Source organism: Hippoglossus hippoglossus, chromosome 22 (assembly GCF_009819705.1).
Source record: "Hippoglossus hippoglossus isolate fHipHip1 chromosome 22, fHipHip1.pri, whole genome shotgun sequence".
NCBI classification, from domain to species: domain Eukaryota; kingdom Metazoa; phylum Chordata; class Actinopteri; order Pleuronectiformes; family Pleuronectidae; genus Hippoglossus; species Hippoglossus hippoglossus.
Window position 1 is genome coordinate 23,063,834 of NC_047172.1, and position 19,669 is coordinate 23,083,502.

The window sequence follows — 19,669 nt, forward strand, 5'->3', positions numbered from 1 at the left end:
CTAGGCCTAAACAGATGTACTGACCAAGCCATCACTATATCTTCTGCTGACTGCTGCTGATACAACAGCCACGATAGTGCATAACTTTGGCATATAGTGGTTAGTGGGTCTGGTACAGTTTCTAAAATTGAAGGCCATGAGTTCGGCGATGGAATCTTTACCACACATGGACCATTCCAATTCGTAACCGATCTTACGGAATGCGTTAATTGCTGGAACCATAAGTTCCTACTTGCCCATGGGTCTGCAATTTGTAATACTGAAGGATCAAACCCAAACGCCTTCCATTTAGTTTCTCTCTTTTGTAATGTATGGTATTGATCAGTCATATGTTCTGGTGTCTGATCAGAGTCAAAAAAGTAATTATCTACGTCTGAAATAGTCCTCTGAGCTGTCACAGATGAATCTGCATCATTCTCTTCCATCATCTGTTCTCTAACTTCAACAATCTCATTACTACTGTTCACCCTAGGCTCTATCTTTAACATTAGCTTCTGGGTTACATTATCCACATCCTTAAATGTCAAAGGTGTCATGTCAAATGTCTGCGTCACATTTACAAATGTCGTAGACGTTAAAGATGTCGTCACTGTTGTAGCATTCATCCCCTTCAAAGTCATAGCTAGAGTAGTAGCCTGAGTTGATGTATGAACACTCTTAGTTGTTTCTGGAGCTAAAGTAACAAGCTTCATCTGTGTACTATTCAGCCTTGGAGTGATTACTGTGGTAAATTGTTCCTGAACCCCTTTAGTAACCGTGAAAACTCCAATAGGACTCAAATCTTTTATCATGAGTGTCACTTTACGAGTTATATGACCTTTTATCCAATAATTTTGATATGGAACAAATTTAAACTCCGGTTCTAAATAAGTACACATGTATTCCCCTTGGTCTTCCCATGTAACTTTACGCAGGACAAGTGAACAATCATCTTTAATTTTCAACCACCTCATGTCATTATACAAAACATACTTCCTTTGATCACGAGGCACAATGTCAACTTCAGGTCTTGTCAACAACACATCTTCACCACGACTATTTTCCCACTTGGGAGGAATGTTACTACCAACATTCCACCTTCCACATCGACAAGGAAGGTAAGCTGTTCCTCCTAACTTAACTCTGATCACAGTATTCAAAGGAGGTGGCGTTATAGAAATCATCTGAGGCGCCACTGTAGTTAAATGCGATACATTTATACCTTCAATAACTTTTAACACTAAAAGGGTAGATTTCCCTTCCATTTTCCCAGCTTTCGTCTGAGGAGTTGATGTCATCGTCGTCAATTCTCTTGTTTCCCCAACATCTTGGAGGTCTATATTCTTATTCTCACCTATTATCATTAGAGACACTATACGAACTCTAAATCCCAACTCGGACCGCTCACTCCCAAAACGTGGATCATAAAAAGAACACCTATAATCACCTTGATCTTCCTGTTGAGGCCTATATACATAAAGACTACAATCTCCCTCAACCTTCAGTCTCCTTTTGTCATTAATTAACGTATACTTCCTTAATGGTGATGTTCCTAACAGAACTAGAACCTTACCATGGCTATCTTTCCACTCAACTCTAAGTTTCCCTTCACCACTATTTTCTCCTGTACACTGACATGGAAGCTGAACTGACTTCCCCAAGGTTACTTCAACCCTGGTTCTAGTAACGGTTTGGTTTAACCCTTTTCCTAACTGGTCTCGGGCTCCTTTGTCTAACTGGATCCCTGAGTTGTCCTGCAGCGGAGTCACCGCCCTTTGATATCTCTGGCGCTTCGCAGGCAACTGAAATAGGTCCTGCTGTGTCTGGGACATGTTGAAAGACAATGTCACTAAATCTTCTTTCCTGTTCATTAACTGCAAAGTCACTTCTAGCATCGTCAGAAATGTGCACAGAATCATCAACATTATCCACAACATGGACAATCTCTCCTTCTGAGTTCTGACTCTGGGGATTTTCATGCATCTCCCTGTCTGGTGTATGTTCTTCCACATTGTCTTTTGGCACTCTTGAGCCTTCAACATCTTGGTTCTGTAAGTGTGACGTCTCTTCACTTGGCGCTTTGACACAATGTGATAAATGATACCACGTTGAAGACCCTTTAACCTGGACAGCGGTTCCAGTACTGCGAACCACTTCAAATGGTCCTTCACGGCGTTCGTTATACCATTTCCTTCTAAACACCTTCACGAACACCTTGTCTCCAGGTTGCACTGTGTTCCTTTTTTGTTCATCGAGCTTCTCCTGCACCACCTCTTTTCTTTGCCTGTCAGAAACATATGTGGATATTCTTTTATGCAGATTAACCATATATGTAACATACGCTCGCATTTCATCTTCCAAAAGGGTCAGGCTTGGACCCTTTCCACTTGTAAGCAAAGAAGGCGTTGGCATCAGCCTTCCTGTAACCAACTCATGAGGTGTCATATGCAAATCGCGCAGCTCACTAGAGCGACATACCATTAGCGCCAGTGGAAGTGCTGCTATCCAATTTAAACCCGTGTGCTGACATATTTTGACAATACGATTTTTCAAAACACCATTCATTCTTTCGCACATCCCTTGACTTTGCGGATGATAGACTGCACCAAGACGCTGTTTAATTCCTAGTTTTTGCAAAATCAATTTTACCGTCTTATCCACAAACTCTTTCCCATTGTCTGAGGATATTCGATCTGGAAGTCCCCACCTGCTTATGACCTCTCTACATAAAAACTTAGCCACTGACTGAGCATCCTTTCGCTTGGTTGGACATGCCTCGGGCCATCGTGAAAATCTGTCCACAACGACTAGCATATATCTCTTACCTTCAATCGGTTTTATCATGTCAACATAGTCCACAACTAGTTCACGCATAGGACCCCTTGGAGTTGGAATGTGACCAGGAGGAACCATCACTCCCCTCCGAACATTGTTTTTCAGACAGATAGTGCACCTGCCTATGACATAATCAATCTGTTCAAGCAAACATGGTGCCCAAAAACCATACTCCTTTGTAATTTTTCTCCTAACTTCCCCCCTTGCAACGTGAGCCAACCCATGCGCCTCCTGAATCATTAGACCCAACAAGTCTGGAGGTGCTATTATCAGCCCCTCATGATTTCTCCAAAGTCCAGTAGAATCTCGGGTGGCACCTCGGTCTAGCCACAACTGTTTATCCATTTCAGGAGCAGCTTCCTGAATTAAAATCACATCCTTAAGCGTAATTTTGTCTTCCAAGTTCACTTCATGAGTGACCAGAAGAACTTTGCCCAATTTATCTGCTCCAGTGACTGCTTTTGCAGCTTCATCAGCCGCTCTATTCCCTTGTGAAACCTTTGACGCATCAATCTTATGTGCCGCGCATTTAGCTATTGCTATTTCTTTAGGCTTCATCATAGCATGTAACAATTTCATGATTTGGGCGTGATGCTGTATTGGAGAACCATCCGTTTTCTTAAACCCTCGGTTCTTCCACACCGATCCAAACAAGTGACACACATTATGTGCATATGCAGAGTCGGTATATATTGTCACTCGCTTACCTTCTGCCAACAAACACGCTTCAGTTAGCCCCACAAGCTCAGCAAGCTGTGCAGATGCAGGCTGTGGTATCACTTCAGCCTTCTCAACAACAAATCCAATTCCTTGGGCTTTTACTACTGCATAGCCAGCACTCAATTTGTCGCCCACACGATAACAGGACCCATCAGTCCAATACTCCAAGTCCACCTCACGCAATGGGAGGGCTTGTAAATCTGATCTAAGCCTAGAGTATTTCTCTGCTTCTTGAACACAATCGTGTGGCTCACCGTCTTCTGGAGTTGGCAAATTCTCAGCTGGATTCACCGTGGCACACCTTGCTAGGGTGACATCTTCCTGCTCTAAGAGCCTATGATAGTCTCTGAGCCTAGACATGGTCAATGTGTATTTACCATAATTCAAAAGATTTCTGAGACTATGATGTGTAAGAATTGTCACTGGATAACCCATTGTGACAGATGATGCTTTATTGTACATTAGAGAAACTCCCACCATTGCTCTGTAGCACAGTGGTAGCCCTAACTCTACTTCTGAATAAGCAGTGGAATAGTAAGAAATAGGTTGAGGACTCGTCCCCGTACCTGTTGGTTGACAAAGAACTGCACATGCATATTTACCCCCAGTAGAAGTAGATACATATAACAAGAAATTCTTAGAGTAATCTGGAAGTGCTAGCGCCGGAGCCTCTTGCAACTTCTTTTTGGTCGTTTCAAATGCCAAAAGGCCATCCTGTGTCCAAGAAAGATTACAATGGAGTTGAGCATTCCCAGTATCTTTAATCATAGCTCTTAAAGGCCCAGTCAAACTAGCATAATCCTCTACCCATGCTGAGGAATACCCTGCAATACCAAGAAATGTCATCATTTCTCGGACTGTTCTGGGTTTCGGAGCCTTGCGAATAGCCTCCAAATGACTATCAGAAATGCTTCTGTGTCCCTGCGTTATTATCTGACCCAAATAAGCTACCTTCTCCTGACAATACTGCAGCTTTTTCTGAGAGGCCTTATGCCCCTTTTCTGCCAGTATTTGTAGCAATTTAGTTGAGTCCTTATGACATGTCTCCTCATCTGGTGAACAAATGATAATGTCATCCACATATTGAACAACAGTGCTTTTTAATACCTGATCTATCCCTACCAAATCATCCTTCAATACTTTATTGTGGCAATCTCTCATACTCATAAGACTGTCCATTGTACGTGAACCCAAATAAGCCTTGACTTTCTATACTAAGTGGAACACTGAAAAACGCACCACATAAATCTAACACTGTGAAATGTGTCGCATCTGGAGGAATTTGGGCTAACAAAGTATGTGGATCCGGCACTTCTGCTGGAAAATCAGCTATCACTTCATTCACCGCTCTCAAATCATGTACCAGGCGATATGAATCATCTGGCTTCTTTACAGGCAACAAAGGCGTGTTACTCTGGGGATTCTGTGTTATCTTCAAAACACCTGCTTTCAAAAGTCCTTCAATCTGTGGTTCAATTCCTCGGATTGCCTCTTCCTTCAGTGGATACTGGTTCTTCCAAGGAGGTTTGACTCCTGGTCGGAGTTCAGCTCTCACTGGTTGGGCTGACTTCACAAGTCCAATATCAGTACTATGCCGAGACCACAAACATTCTGGAACTTGTCGCAGCATCTCTTCTCTCATTAAGTCTGAGTCCATCTTAGCACTGCAAATTGACTCATGTGTCATCCGCACAGTTTGTGGCTTTCCTTGTCCTTGAGCAGAGATCATGATCTTAATGAATCTCTGATCCTCACTCCTCCAGATGGCAAGATTCTCTTTTACCGGTATAAAAACAGCTTCTTCTGCTTCTGCCATCATTTCTCCTATATGCTTCTGCTTATATTCTTCACACACCAACAAGGTCACATGTGGCACACTCTTCTCGATATCAAACTCTTTATCCAAATAGTCATCTCTGTGTATCTTCATAGCTGCTCCTTGTGGTCCCAAAATTATACAACCCGAACTGAGTTGAACTTGCTTTGGTTGACGACTCAACCATTCCTCTGTGTTTGGTTGGGCATCATTATTGAAATACTTGAGCGTGCAGTGAAATGGATACTCTGGAAGCTTCGCATCAGGCATATTGGCAATGATAAACTTCTCCCACAATTTAGCTGGCTCCAAAAAATCTGCATTAAGACTTCCGATCCAAAATACTGAAGAAGCTTCAGTCTCCGTTGTCATCAATGATTGGTGAAAAATATCATTTGGCACTTCCACCAGACAGCCGTCTGGTGTAAACTTTATTGTACACTTCAATCTACACAAAGCATCTCTTCCCAAAAGTGCAATAGGTGTATGTTCTGATACCAATATGGGTATTGTAATCTTCCGATTTTTATAACTGAGCTCAATTGGTTCTGTGAGAGGAATCAGCTGTTTCACTCCCTCAAACCCGATTGTCCGAATCAATTGACCGGACATGGGGAGATGTATAGCATCTTCAGGCTGAATACAGGTAAAAGCAGCTCCGCTATCCACCATTACTTCCAATGGTCGATTATTTATTTTCACCTCTATTGTTGGATCTCTCTCCGGCCCTGACACTATCAGCTGACACCCCCCTTTCGAGTCTTCAGGGCATCTCTAGAATCCTGGTTCCGGGCCTCTGTAAGGGTTCACCGGTCCTCTGGGTGGCCCTGATTGGCCCCTGAATCCTCCTCTGAAGTTTCCTCTGGAGTTCCCTCTGAAATTCCCTCCTGTCTTGTTGCACTCACGGGCAAAGTGTCCTAATTGTCCACAATTATAACATTCTTCTGAACGCTGTTGAAAATTTGGATTAAACCTTCCTCCTCTTCCTCTTCCGAAATTTCCTTGATCCCTTCCTCTCCAATTCTGCGCTTGACCAAAAGTTGGCTGTGGGTAGGAGACAACTGGAACCACCGATGATGGCTGGAACGATTGGAGCTGAACCTGGTTCGGCTGTAGTTGTGGTAATGGTTGATTTAGTGGAGCCTGATTCTGCATAACCAGAGCCTGCTTCTTCTCCATCTTCTTATTATCCACCAGTTGTATTTGATTGAGTTTTCTGAGGGTCTCTTGGTCCTGTTCTTTCTGGTCATGTTCCTTTTTCCTATACAGCACCACTTGATGGGCTATATGATCCGTATAGACACCCTTTGCCATGCTTCCAAGACCAACCACCTCTGCCAGTTTGCTCCTCACTGATAGGGGCAACCCCTTCTGTATTCTGGCTCGCAAAATTGACTGCTCCATTTGATTCAAATCCGGGTCATTTCCTGTGATATTTCTCCACACTTGATGAGCTCTCGACACATAGGCCCTCGGGTTTTCTTCCTGTCCCAGTGGTTCAATAAAAATGTTGTCAGGATGTACATTTGTCGGAAATGTCTCTTTCAGCGCTCTCCACGCTCGACCTCTATTTGCAGAAAACAGCTCTGAATCATTCACAGCAGTTCCCACATATCGATTAAGTCCAGCTTTCTGTAGAATATCTCCCATAGCATGAACTCCAAGGAGATTAGCCAAAAGTCTCTTAATATCTCCAATGGCAGGTTGTTCTCCCACCATAATCTCTTCCAACTTCGAAATCCAAGAATGTGCTCCATCTTGAAGAGTAGGTAACTTCTCAAGTATGTTTGACATATCTGTACTCTGCCAAGGCTTATACTCCAAACTCTGCCCTCGGATGACCACTGGAAACATCTTCTTGAGTGTCAACTGTTTTCTTGAGCGCAATGCATTTTTCATGCCCAATAGTTGGGAGCCTTCTTTCTGCAGCTCTTCCTTCCGTATCTGCAACTCCTCTAACTGGTTCACCAGTGTTCTTTGTCTTTCTGGACTACTAGTTTTTCCCAAGTCATAGGAGCATCGGTCCATACTTCTTTCGACCTCTCTTAAAGTCCTCCGTACATCCTCTTCTATTTCAGTACTGAATGTAGGTGGACAAAACCTTCTTGAAGATGAAGGAGTCCTAGCCTCCAAATCTTCATCGCTGTCTCCATTCTCACTGTCATTAGTGGTAACATCTCCTCTTTTTTCCGCTCTAGCCAGTATCCGCCTGACTGCAGGGTCATATCCTCCCATGCTCCCTTCCAGATCACTTTGATCATTATCATCTCCATATTCCACCCTTTTGATCCTAGTTCCGAAACGTGTCGTTTTCTTCTTACTTTTGGAATTTGGATACATCGTTATAGTTGTTTCTGCTTGTCCCGTTTCTATTATTTTGTCCTCCTTGTCTCTGATATGATAGTTACCCTCCTGACTGATCACTGGGAGCTGAGGATAGATTTGTTTAGACTTCGTCCCTTCCTCATAAGGTGGCGGTCTCTTTACTGGATTCATATGTGAGAAAAATGGATTGGTGTTTGTCACCAGTTTTTCTGTTTGTTTTGTATTTTGCCCTATTTCTTCTACGTCTCTATCTCTCTTATCGTTTGCAGCTTTGATCAGTTTCTGTCCCTCATTTTCAAATAACTGGAGAATGCCAAGCTCTACTTGCCTCTTCTCTTTGCGTTTTTCCCCCTTCTTGCCCTTCTTTTGCTCTGCCTTGTATGTGGACACAAGTACCTGCATTATTATAATTACATCGGGGTTAAGAGTCCCCTCTACTGGCCATGGTTGGTCAATTTCAGGCCAGCGTTTATGCCATTTTTCCGATATCTTTGCAATGTTTGCGATGCCTTTAACTAAAGGATTATTCTTCTGTACTACATCAACAGGAGTAATTACTTTTGGACTTTTAGTGCCCTTTTTCCACATTGTAACGGCTTCCTTAAGTTCCCTTATTGTAAATTAAAAAGTAATTGCTAAGATTAAGACTACTTAAAGTTATTTAGTCTCCCCCCTTTTTTTTTTTTTCAATCAATCAACCAATTAACCAATCAATCAACCAATCAATCAATCAATCAATCAACCAACTAACCAATCAAACAATTAACAAATCAATCAATTAACCAATTAATCAATCAATCAATCAACAAATTAATCAATTCATGTATCAAAACCATTAAGACACCACAGCCAATAATAAAAATGAAATTGATTTGCCAACTCCAAAGGAATCAAAAGCTCATTTATGTAATAGCACAACCCAAAGTCCGCTTATAATATTTGACAAAAAGATCACGCACTCCCACATGTGACTGACTGTCACCAAATGTGCTCTTAGTCGCAGCAAGACAATCACCTAATTATCAACCAATATTCACCTCAAATCATCAAACAGTCACAATAGTGAATCTCCAACACAGCACAGATCAGAATAAGCCACGCACAAACAATAAAACTTACATCTGCAACTGACAGCAGAGTTTAGACCAAACAATCATATTCTATTAATTAGTTCAATGCATTAACTGGTCAGTCCGCTGCCAAGCCTTTTATTTATTTATTTATTTATTTATTTATTTATTTATTTATTTATTTAACTGACTACAGCATGTAGTATTTCATGTGTATGTAAGCAGATGAATGTGCTCTATTAATATTCTTATAATAGTTTATAAATGAAAGCAGGTTAAAATGTGTATCAACAATTATAACTATAAATGAGAACACATACAAATATGTAAAATGCAGGTTCTTGCTAAAGAGTTTGTGAATAAACTGTACCGGCCTTGATCAGACTGGAGACAGGAGCTGCACACGCAGGCGTCAGCAAGCCTCAATCTGTGTGATGCACCGGCCTCAATTCCCACTCACCGTAAATGGATAAGGGAAAAGAAACAGGCAATGATTTAGTATCCTATGAACCCATTAGGTCCTTTGAACAGCATCATAAGCGATTCAGTATGATTTGCACACATTTGCACACGTTATCTGCCAGCATTTAGGTCAATAGATGTTTTTCTCCTTTAAATACCAGTAATAATCCCATACCATGCATCATCAATATATAATTTAGTTTATTTCACTCTAATAATATCTTTAAAGTTCTCAATAGTTTATTATTCATTCACGGCTGTATTAATAACTCAACAGTCCTTTCATAAACCAATATATATCTGTATGACTCTCTGCCTGCACACAGCACATGTGTCAGTCCCAGTGAGGAAAAACAGATATGTTATTCTTATTTATACCAGCCCGTAGTGTAGATGTTCACACTCTTGATACCAGCATATGTGCATTCTCTAGTCAATGCAACCAATTTCCTCTCGTTACCACCTTAAAACTAAATTCTAACTATCTCTCCTTCTATCAAAATTATCATTATCCAGTATTTAAAGTCCAAAATGTCAAATTAAACTAAATTTGTTCCCAAATTAAACCCCTAACTAAGCATTGTAGAATTTAATGAAAACCAAATGAATCAAAAAGTTTTAGCGGTTAAAGAATTGTTAGAACTACAAACATATCCAATCTAGCTGAATCAAACAAACAATATTATTTCCTAATACTGTCTGCACAATCTCGCTGTCCCACAAACAAACAAACAAACTGTCTTTTTTAGCTTAAACTAAACCCCATTAAAGAATTGTTTTTTTAAAAACTTTGTGACTCTGCCCCTGCGTCTCACAGGAGGGTGTTAATCACAGAGGTGAGAGTATGAAAGTCTCTCCTCATGTCGCTGTACTCATGTTTTAGAAAATTTACAACCCCCTTTTCTCCCCCTCTTTTCTGAATTCTTTCACACAGGCGGTCTCTCTCTCAGGGGAGCCGAGGAGAGATACGAAGAAAAACATGGGGAAGGTGGGGGCGAGTGGAGGGAGGGAAAACTAGACCCACATAATTCATTATGTCCTCTGGAAGAGGCTCATTGTTTTATTTAATACAGAAAGCTAAATATCTTTCCTTATAAGTTATCAAATTTCCCGTTATCAACCACAACCTATATATGTTTATTCAATCATAAAATCTTATTTATTAATCTAAACCACATAGACCAACCCCTGCGGCAATTTGTCACACACAGCTGGAACACAGTAGTGACCACGTGTCACACACACACCAGGGTACGGCTGGGAGATGTCTCCCTGTTCATGAACGCACACACATTGCCACACAATGAAAAACACAAACAGCACTCATCTTAAATTCCCCAAAACAACTCATTCATACCATACATTCATATAGCATGCTTTTTGCCGCGCACTTTTCTTTCTTATTCTTTTAAATTTATGCTACCTATGAGATGCAAATATTCGATGAGAGGCTGCACCAAACACTGTTCGTCAACAAATGTTCAGAGTGAGAACATACAATCGAATTTTTAATTCTACAATCTCCAGTTTATTAAACTGACCTGTGGTGAGGTTTTGCGGCCCATTCTAACAGCTCCTCTTCCTGAGGGCTTCTATATCCAGATTCTGCGGCGTCTTTCCCTGATCATCCCTTTGATCCTATTTCTCTCTCATTACTCTGTCCCTTATCACTGTTTACATTTATTTATTCAAATTTCCTGGATCCAGGATTATCCCAATTTTCTCTTTTTAACTCAATTCCTGACTATGTCAAAGCCAACTGTCACGCAGTGACTAATCTACACATGTCTTACCGTTAAGAAGTTGAGGGCCCAATCTTCATTAATCTCGCACAATGTTATTTAGCTCACCTTATCGTTACAATGAAGCTATTCTACACATACAATACATCTCTTGTATTTATGTTATTTCCTTTCTTCACTTTTTATCTTCTCTTATAATAATCCCCCCTTTATTTGCGTCGTATACGACGCAAATAAAATCAAATTTAGCACGGAACTTCACTTCAAACATCAACACAACATGACATGTCCATAAAAAAGAAAAGGTTCTTTACGGTGTGACCAGACAGCAGACACACAACAGCTTCAATGAATGAACCAGCATCCAGTCAAGTGAGAAATGCTCACCGTGTGTGAAGGTCTTGGAGATGCCGCAGGCCACAGCACGTCCAGAGTTCGTGACGCCAAATTTGTCGTATATTTTAAGCAGCAGTGATGTTGAAGATGATGATGAAGGAATCTCCGCGGACACCGTTCTTGCTTGTATAATAAGGTTTATTACACAGAAGTTACAGGTCAGGACGGGTACCTAGGTATACCCGGAGACGTTCTCGGCCAATGCAGAAGTCTGAGTCGCCGGTGCCGGACAAGCATTCATATAGGGAACTTGTTTACGCCCAAAACTTGAGATAAAATGACATCATACATAGGGGCATCTAGTTCGAAACATGCTTCCTACTTGAAGATGGGAACCTCTCCACCTAACAGGTCAAAGAGCATTCTCAGGAAGAGATAACTAACAAGTAACATATTGTAATAACACTTAGGGAGTCTGAGAGTCCAGAAACCAGGCGCCGCTAGCTGTAAACACGTCATTATGTTTTACACACGTGTCAAAATGATCCATGTTAACTAAATACACCACAAGATGTAGTGGGAAGACAGTAAGTGTCATACATTTGATATTATAATAATTAAATTAAATTGAAGGGAATGATCATGTTGAAAACATTGTATTATTTTTCCCTCATAACATCTAGAATTGAAAATATTTTCATTTCAAATCCAATAGCAGTTATTCATGGGGAGGAGGTGGGGATTTTTTCCCTGATAGTTATAATTGTATTTTTAAATAAGCTCATGACATCATTGCTCCTCAGAGCAAGAGGAATAGATGGATCAGTAGAACTATGACTCTCTGTCATCTCTCAGTGCCTTCTTGTTATATATCAGGCTATCTTTCCAGGTTAGGTGAAAATCATCTTGGTTGGTGGAACGCCTCTTCCTCTCCAGCTTCTGTGATGTCTGTTTTAAAACAGGTATTTCATAATTATACCATGGAGCTAATCTCTTCTGGTTTACTTTCTTATTGTTCAGCAGGGCGACAGTGTCAAATAGGGCTGAACGATTAATTGCATTTGCGATAAAATCGCGATAGGATAAAACGCGATTTTCTAACCGCAACGTGCGCGATTACAACGTGCGAAAGAGAGTAGGGCACTGGGCTGCATCAACATTTCATGCTGCCCTTTAACCTGTTACAATGGCCTCTGGCTCAACGGAACAGTCAGAAACTGACACAACTGAGACTTTAGTCACGAAGAGGAACAGCACGTCGGTGGTGTGGAATTATTTTGGCTTCAAAAAAGATGATGCTGCGCAGTGTCAGGTGTTATGCAGAGCATGCCGTGCTACCGTTGCTACTTCACGGGGTAACACTACAAACTTGTTCCAGCACTTAAAAAAATACCATAAAACCATGTACGACAGTTGTATGGCCAAAATGCCGAGCACCAGTGCGCCAGACAAGCCAAATACCTCAAGACAAGGATCACTGACCGAAATGTTTGATAGTGTCACTCCATATGACCACAATTCAAAACGGCACAGGGAAATCACTTGGGCGATAATCGAGTTCATAGCTAAAGATATGGTGCCTCTCAGCACGGTGACCAAGCCTGGGTTCACGGCATTGATAAATACGCTTGATAAACGGTACAGTATACCCTCCCGTACATACTTCAGTCAGACTGCCATACCGGAGCTGTACAAAAAGTGCAAAGAGAAAGTCGCCGCGGAGCTTAAAATGGTGGAGTTTTTTGCTACTGCTACTGATATGTGGTCAAGCCGCACATCTGAGCCTTACCAGAGTCTTACAGTCCATTTTATTGATGAAGATTTCAACCTCAAAGCTCACTGCCTACAAGCTGCGTACTTCCCAGACGACCACACAGGGGAAAATATTGCAGCCGGCCTGAGAGAGGGGCTTGCCAGCTGGGATCTCCACGAGGAGAAACACGTCTGCATCACGACGGACAACGCGTCAAATATGGTGCTGGCTGCACGGCTTAATGAATGGACGATGTGTTGGTCATATTTAAATCATTCATTACGTTTTGTTGGGGGAAAAAAGAGGATAAAATAAAAAAATCGCATATTAAATCACAATCGCAATATTGGGGGAAAAATCGCAAATTAGATTATTTTCCCAAATCGTTCAGCCCTAGTGTCAAGGGTTGTTTGTAATGAGGCTGTTGTACATTTAACAAAGTTATCAACTAGTGTGGGAGTGAAGTTTTGATAACTTTCATGTATGTTACTGACACATGGCTGTGAATTTAATGTCAGTACTTGCCAAATATATCTGTCCAAGTGGAGACGGGGGAAATGCCACTGAACCTCAGATACAAACAGATTATTCTAAACTACTGGTCAAACCTACAAGAACACAAAGAAGAAGAACACCCAACTGTGAGGGCCCTTAGACCATGCTGGGAAAGGGAAAAAGCTAAGACCGAATGTTATAGCAACTAAAATGGCAAAAAATATCAGGTTACTTGAAAAACTATACAGTGCAACAGTTCCATTTTCCTCCTGTATGACATGACTTTTATATTCAAGAACAAATGAAGATAGACAAAAGAAAAGGAAATTGGGCAGACATAGTAGAGGTAAGACTAAGGACTACGCACAATACTCTGGAGCCAATATATACAGATGGGTCAAAGGAGCCAAAGGAAGGAAGGACTGGGTTTGCTTTTGTTACCCCAGAGTTAAATGTAAATAGTATGACAGTATACACAGTAGAGATGTTGGCAATAACAATGGCATTACAGTGGACAGAGCAAAACAAGATAAAAAAGTTATAGTATGTTCGGATTCACTATCAGCATTGTTGTCATTACAGTCCATCTCATCCCATTGCAGAGCAGATATTCTTTATGACATATATGAAACACAGACTACATCAGTGGTTCTCAAACTTTTTCTGTCATGCCCCACTTTGGAGCTAGAATATTTTTCATGCCCCACCCGCTCCCCTGCCCCAACAAAATTATGACAAAATGGGCCAAGTTTAACATGTGTGCCCCCAGACAGTGTGTGTGCGCTGTCTGGGGGCACACACACACACACACACACACACACACACACACACACACACGCACACAAATTTGCCCGCTCCTGGTATTTCATGCTGGCCTGATACAATGATGATTTAACAAATTAACGTGAACGTGAGTTCACTGTTCACGAAAAATATGCGCGACATGCACAACACTGTACAGGGAGCCGCTGCAGAGCCGCGGGTTACCGACCCCTGGCTACGGCGAAAGAACGATTTGTTTACTGTTCTATATCGTATAGGCTTCGCCCTTTAAGGCTATCGCTAGTGGGTTTATCCCTCCCGCGCATGCGCAGCACTGAAAACTTTAGTCCACGCCCACCTACTGTGGGCCCCACCCCCGGTCTCACCTCGTATAAATTGGACCGGGCGATCGGTTCCCCTTTTTCTTCAGTGTACCATGAGTAAGCTCGAAACAACTTCCTGGCCCCGTTTCCCAGGCATCGAGGCGTACCGGTCCGGTTCGGCGGAAGAGCCGGGCAAGCTGAAGGCGCCGGTTGCCTCATACGTCCCCATCACAAGGGTGGTGGGGTTCTCTGACCGAGGCTTCCCTCCAGTACCTCCACTGGAGCCAAGCCTGGCTTCCGTGTTGGGCGTCAGAGTGAATCCCCTCGGGGGACGGCGGCCTACACCGCCCTCCCCTTCGAGCCAGATGATCGCGAGGCTGGCAGACCGCTCGCACCAGTGTGCCATCCAGACCTCGGCAGCAGCGAACAATGTAGCGCTTTTAGCGCACTGGATGAATTCGATGGCCAACGAACCTGACCTCCTGTCCGATCGGGCAGAGGACCTGGCAAAGGCTTCCAGCACACTCCTGTCACTGAGTGCCTCCGTCGCTGTCGCGTCTGCCCGCATTACCGCCTGGCAGACGATGATCCACCGGAGCATCTGGCTGAACCTCTCCAACCTGACAGAGAGTCTGCAGAAGGAGCTCCTGGAAGCCCCTATCAGCCCTGATGGACTGTTCGGGCCCCGGCAGCAGACTGCTCTGGACCATATGCAGAAGACTGCAGATGAGGCCGACAAGATCAGGAGGCACATGTCCCGGTCCAACCGCTCTCAGGATCACCGGCGAGACCGCCGGGATCCTCAGCATCAGCGAACGAGACGTCCTCCCGCTCCTCCTGCTCAGCCCCCTCCTCATCGACCCTCGCTCCCGGCTGCACGGCAGACACCGCGGTGGGGAGGCAAGAGTCGGCGGGTGGCCTGTTCTTGGTCCAACCCCACGGAGGAACCCCCCAAGAAACAGGGGAGAAGACAATGACTTGTGGGGGGATATGTGTGTTAATGTGGAACGTTTTGAAATAAAACACAAACATCTTCCACAGAAGAGCAGTACATCCTCTAAACAGTCTGTCCCTGAGTCTGCTGACTCTGCCGCAACTGTTACACACACACCCCCACACTGTGTGAGCCGGCCGCCGGTAACCTCTCGGTTAACAGGCAGCGCGGACTCACGGCACTAAACCAATACATCTCCGCTGTCACACAAACAGTGTGAGTGTCCATCCACACCTTTTTCTGTTGACAGTAAGTGTGACTATGAGCCCACGAGAGAACGTCGCCACGCCTCGTGAGGACAGCACACACACCTCTGTCTGCGCTCAGCGTCTCCCTCCCTCTTTCTTCAAGGAGTGAGGGTTTGACTGCTCAAAGGAGATGCGTTCAGGAGCCTTTTTAAAATACAAAGACATTCTAAACGGCGGTTTTCTGACATCGACGTGTGATCCTCGTGTCAGCGTCATGCTCCGATGCGAACAACGGCGGTCAGGGCTCTGGCTTGGCTCGTCACCATGACAACCACAGCATGTCAAGTGGATGCACGCCCCCTCTCAGAGCATTACTCAGAGTGGCAGCGCGTATGTTTGATGGACAAATGGATGGACAGGATTGTCAGCCGAGGTTACACTCTGCAGTTTGCCCCCCTCCATAGATCTGAAAGACGCATATTTCCACGTGATCATACCGAAACACAGGAGATTCCTGCGCTTCTCATTCCAGGGGATACAATATCAGTACAACCGCCTGCCGTTCGGTTACTCTCTGGCTCCACGCACTTTCTCCAAGTGTGTGGAAACGTGTCTGGAGCCGTTACGCAGGACAGGGATGAGAGTGTTATTCTACCTGGACGATCTGCTATTATTAGCTCGCTCCAGGGAGGAAGCTGCCTTACAGACAAAAACACTGGTGTGTCATCTGTCGAGTCTGGGCTTCACAATAAACTGGAAGAAGAGTTCCGCTCTCTTTCGTGACGTATCTGGGGGTGGAGCTAGACTCCGTTAGCATGAGAGCGAGGCTCTCACAGCAGAGAGTGGGGAATTTGACAGCTCTTCTCCGCCGCGTCACGGTCCCCAGTGTGGTGACAGCTCTCTCTGTCATGCGGCTGCTGGGCATGATGTCAGCAGGTCACGTGGTAGTGCCCCTGGGCCTGTTACATGAGACGTCTGCAGAGATGGTTCATTCGTCTGCACGTCGATCCTGTGCGTCAGCGAAGACGCATGGTTGCCGTTCCTCCCTCAGTGGACGCAGATCTAGTCTACTGGAGGAATCCCCGCACACTGTCAGCGGGAGTGCCGCTGGGCAGAGTTGCATCACACATTTCAGTGTTCACAGACGCATCTCTTTCGGGATGGGGGGGAACGTGTCTGTCACAAGTGGTGGGAGGAGAGTGGCCAGCTCACATGTCCCTCCACATCAACGCGCTGGAGCTCCTCACGGTGTGGAAAGTACTCCAGCACTTTGCGTCACTGCTGCGGGAACAACACGTTCTGATCCACACAGACAACAAGGCGACGGCAGCCTACATAAATCGCCAAGGGGGAGTGCGCTCCATCCCGAACTGGTGATCCAGATTTGGAACAGGTTCGGCAAAGCGGAAGTGGATCTGTTTGCCTCTCGCGGAAACGCACAGTGCGCTTTGTGGTTTTCTCTGAGCGTGCGAGACAATCCTCCGCTGGGAGTGGACGCGTTAGCGCATCGACCGTGGCCCAAGATGCTTCTTTACGCTTTTCCACCGGGTCCTCTGATACCAGGGTTCTTGGATCGAGTGCGGGAGGAACGGCTGTCAGCCATCCTCATAGCTCCGGAGCGCACGGGCGCGTCATGGTTTCCAGTGTTGTGCATGAACGCGTTCATTTTTATGAGAACGATGAACTGAACGCAACTTAATGACAAATAATGAATTTGAACGGTGAACACGTTCATATTATCTGAGGTCTAGCTAAAACGTTACGGAATGTTCTCCTTCTCCATTTTCTTCATGCTGCACTTGTGTTGCTCATCTCCTGAGCTTTTGATCCTCTCCATGTTGATTAACAGGTGCTGCAGTGTAGCAAGAAGGTTTCTGTAGAGTACTTTCTTCTGTAGCTGTGTACAAAAGTTTTTGTAGAGTATTCTCTTGTCTTGTGATGGTCGAAAGTCACTGGAGAGAAGTTTCTCGTGTGTCTGATGTTGACTCACGGTTGTCGTGTCTGGTTCCACTGACAAATGTTTCTCTTAAATAGGTGAGCTAATTTGCTATGATCTGTTTCATTCTACAACACTAGTATGACTTTGAAGTTGATCAACGGAGGATTCCTATCAAAGGAGGATTCCTTTGATCAACTTCAAAGTCATACTTTAATCACAGATGAAGACCATGGAACTCTATGTTCCTCTCCATGCAGCGACTGTCTAAAATAGCAACTATGATTCCCCAGGCCAGTCTGTCTAAGGATCCTGAATATGACAGACTCCTCCTGCACACTGTCTGTGATGAGTTTGGCCTACGTCGATTTACTCCAGAAGAAATCGACTTCATACACAAGTTTGTGAATGTGATGAGCCCCCTAGCCTCTGCCTTGAACATCCTTCAGGGGGAGAAAAACTCATTCCTTGGGTTCCTGGCTCCCACTATTGTCCAGCTGAAGAATGATTTGAATGGCCTATTGGATGAGAGTTTTGAGCCTATGGCTACGCAAGGTTTAATTGCATGTCGTCCCCTCATCCAGAACATGATACAGTCACTCTCTACAAGAGTGGAAGGCATGCTCGAAAAGAGAGAAAACATACTGGCAGCTATACTACTGCCAGCATTCAAGATGGACTCGGTGGAGGATGAGATTAAGCGCTTGCAATATCGCATGAATTTCAATCTGTTGACATAGCTAATGACTCTAATCAAGCCCAGTCATCTGGTGGCTCTGAGAGCAAAAGGTCATCCTTTTTCAAATTTAACCGCCCATCAAGTGTCAAAAAGTCTGAGGTGGACATCTACCTGGATGCACAGACCAATGATGACTTCACGGAGTACAGTCTTACCAAAACTGACAAAGCTGTTTGTCAAATACAACACAGCACTCCCTTCGAGCACTCCAGTAGAGAGGCTATTCAGCATTGGTGGCCAGATCTTTAGGCCCAGGAGAAACAGGTTGGGAGATGCCAACTTTGAAAAGCAATTTCTTTTAAATGCTAACAAAAAGCAGTAGTCTAGTCTGTGGACTAAGCAAGCTTGTGTGATTATTTGATAAGAACATTGTTTACATGTTTGTTTACTCAGAGTTTTGAGTGTCAGTCCCATAACAGAGGGGCACCTGAGTTCTACAGGGGTGCAGTTTACAGTATAAAGAGTTAAAAAGGAGTTTTTGATGTTCAAATGCATGTCATCAGTACTTGTTAAGCTGTCCAAGTAGTATTTCAGGACTTTGTCTGAAAAGTTAACAACCTACCTCTCTTGAGCTGTTTGATAAAAATGGCCATCTTGATTTTCATGTTTCATTTCATTTCATTTTCATTTCATGTTTTTTTACAATATTACATAGCCTACATTATTTAACTGAAGCCATTTTGTAAAGGTAGGTGCAACAGACAAATAAAACAAACCCCCCAAAAACCTTTTTGTCCTCTGTCCACACATTTATTTTATAAATTTAAATGATAGAATTTAAGGTCTAGCCTAATAATTGGTTTCATAGCAAGGCATAGCACTATGATTTATTGTGCCTTTTGTTTGCAGGGTATGAATAAATAAACAGGCAAAATTAGCAATAATTTAAAAAAATGTTTTAAAAAATGTCTTTGATACATATGAAGTAGAGTTTAAGGCAAGGGGTAGTGATGGATAAAGTTTTCTTTAAAAAACAAGTTAGGTCTTTCATTCTCACTTTCCACCTTAAAACTATGAAATGAACTGAACTATGAACTAGTTCAGAATTTAAATGGTGAACTATGAACGTTTACTTGTATGAACTGAACTTTGAACTAGTTCATGAGAGTTGTGAACTTGCACAACAGTGATGGTTTCCATGTCTGCAACGACTGATCTCAGGTCTGCCGTGGGAAATTCCGTGGTGCGGGGACG

The 19,669-nt window shown here is 43.5% G+C and overlaps 2 protein-coding genes across 2 annotated transcripts; both read right to left on the bottom strand.

The window, feature by feature from the left end:
* LOC117756546 lies at positions 1–2,365 on the bottom strand. Its single transcript, XM_034577087.1, has 4 exons — positions 1,350–2,365; positions 762–797; positions 117–410; positions 1–6 (listed from the first exon to the last, which is right to left on the bottom strand). Exons 1-4 carry the CDS (start codon positions 2,019–2,021, stop codon positions 1–3), a joined length of 1,008 nt encoding a protein of 335 aa, XP_034432978.1. The 5' UTR covers positions 2,022–2,365.
* Positions 2,366–6,124: 3,759 nt separating this feature from the next.
* LOC117756547 lies at positions 6,125–8,331 on the bottom strand. Its single transcript, XM_034577088.1, has 2 exons — positions 7,937–8,331; positions 6,125–6,919 (listed from the first exon to the last, which is right to left on the bottom strand). The coding sequence occupies exons 1-2, from the start codon at positions 8,261–8,263 to the stop codon at positions 6,125–6,127; spliced, it is 1,122 nt and encodes a 373-aa protein (XP_034432979.1). The 5' UTR covers positions 8,264–8,331.
* Positions 8,332–19,669: the final 11,338 nt, after the last annotated feature.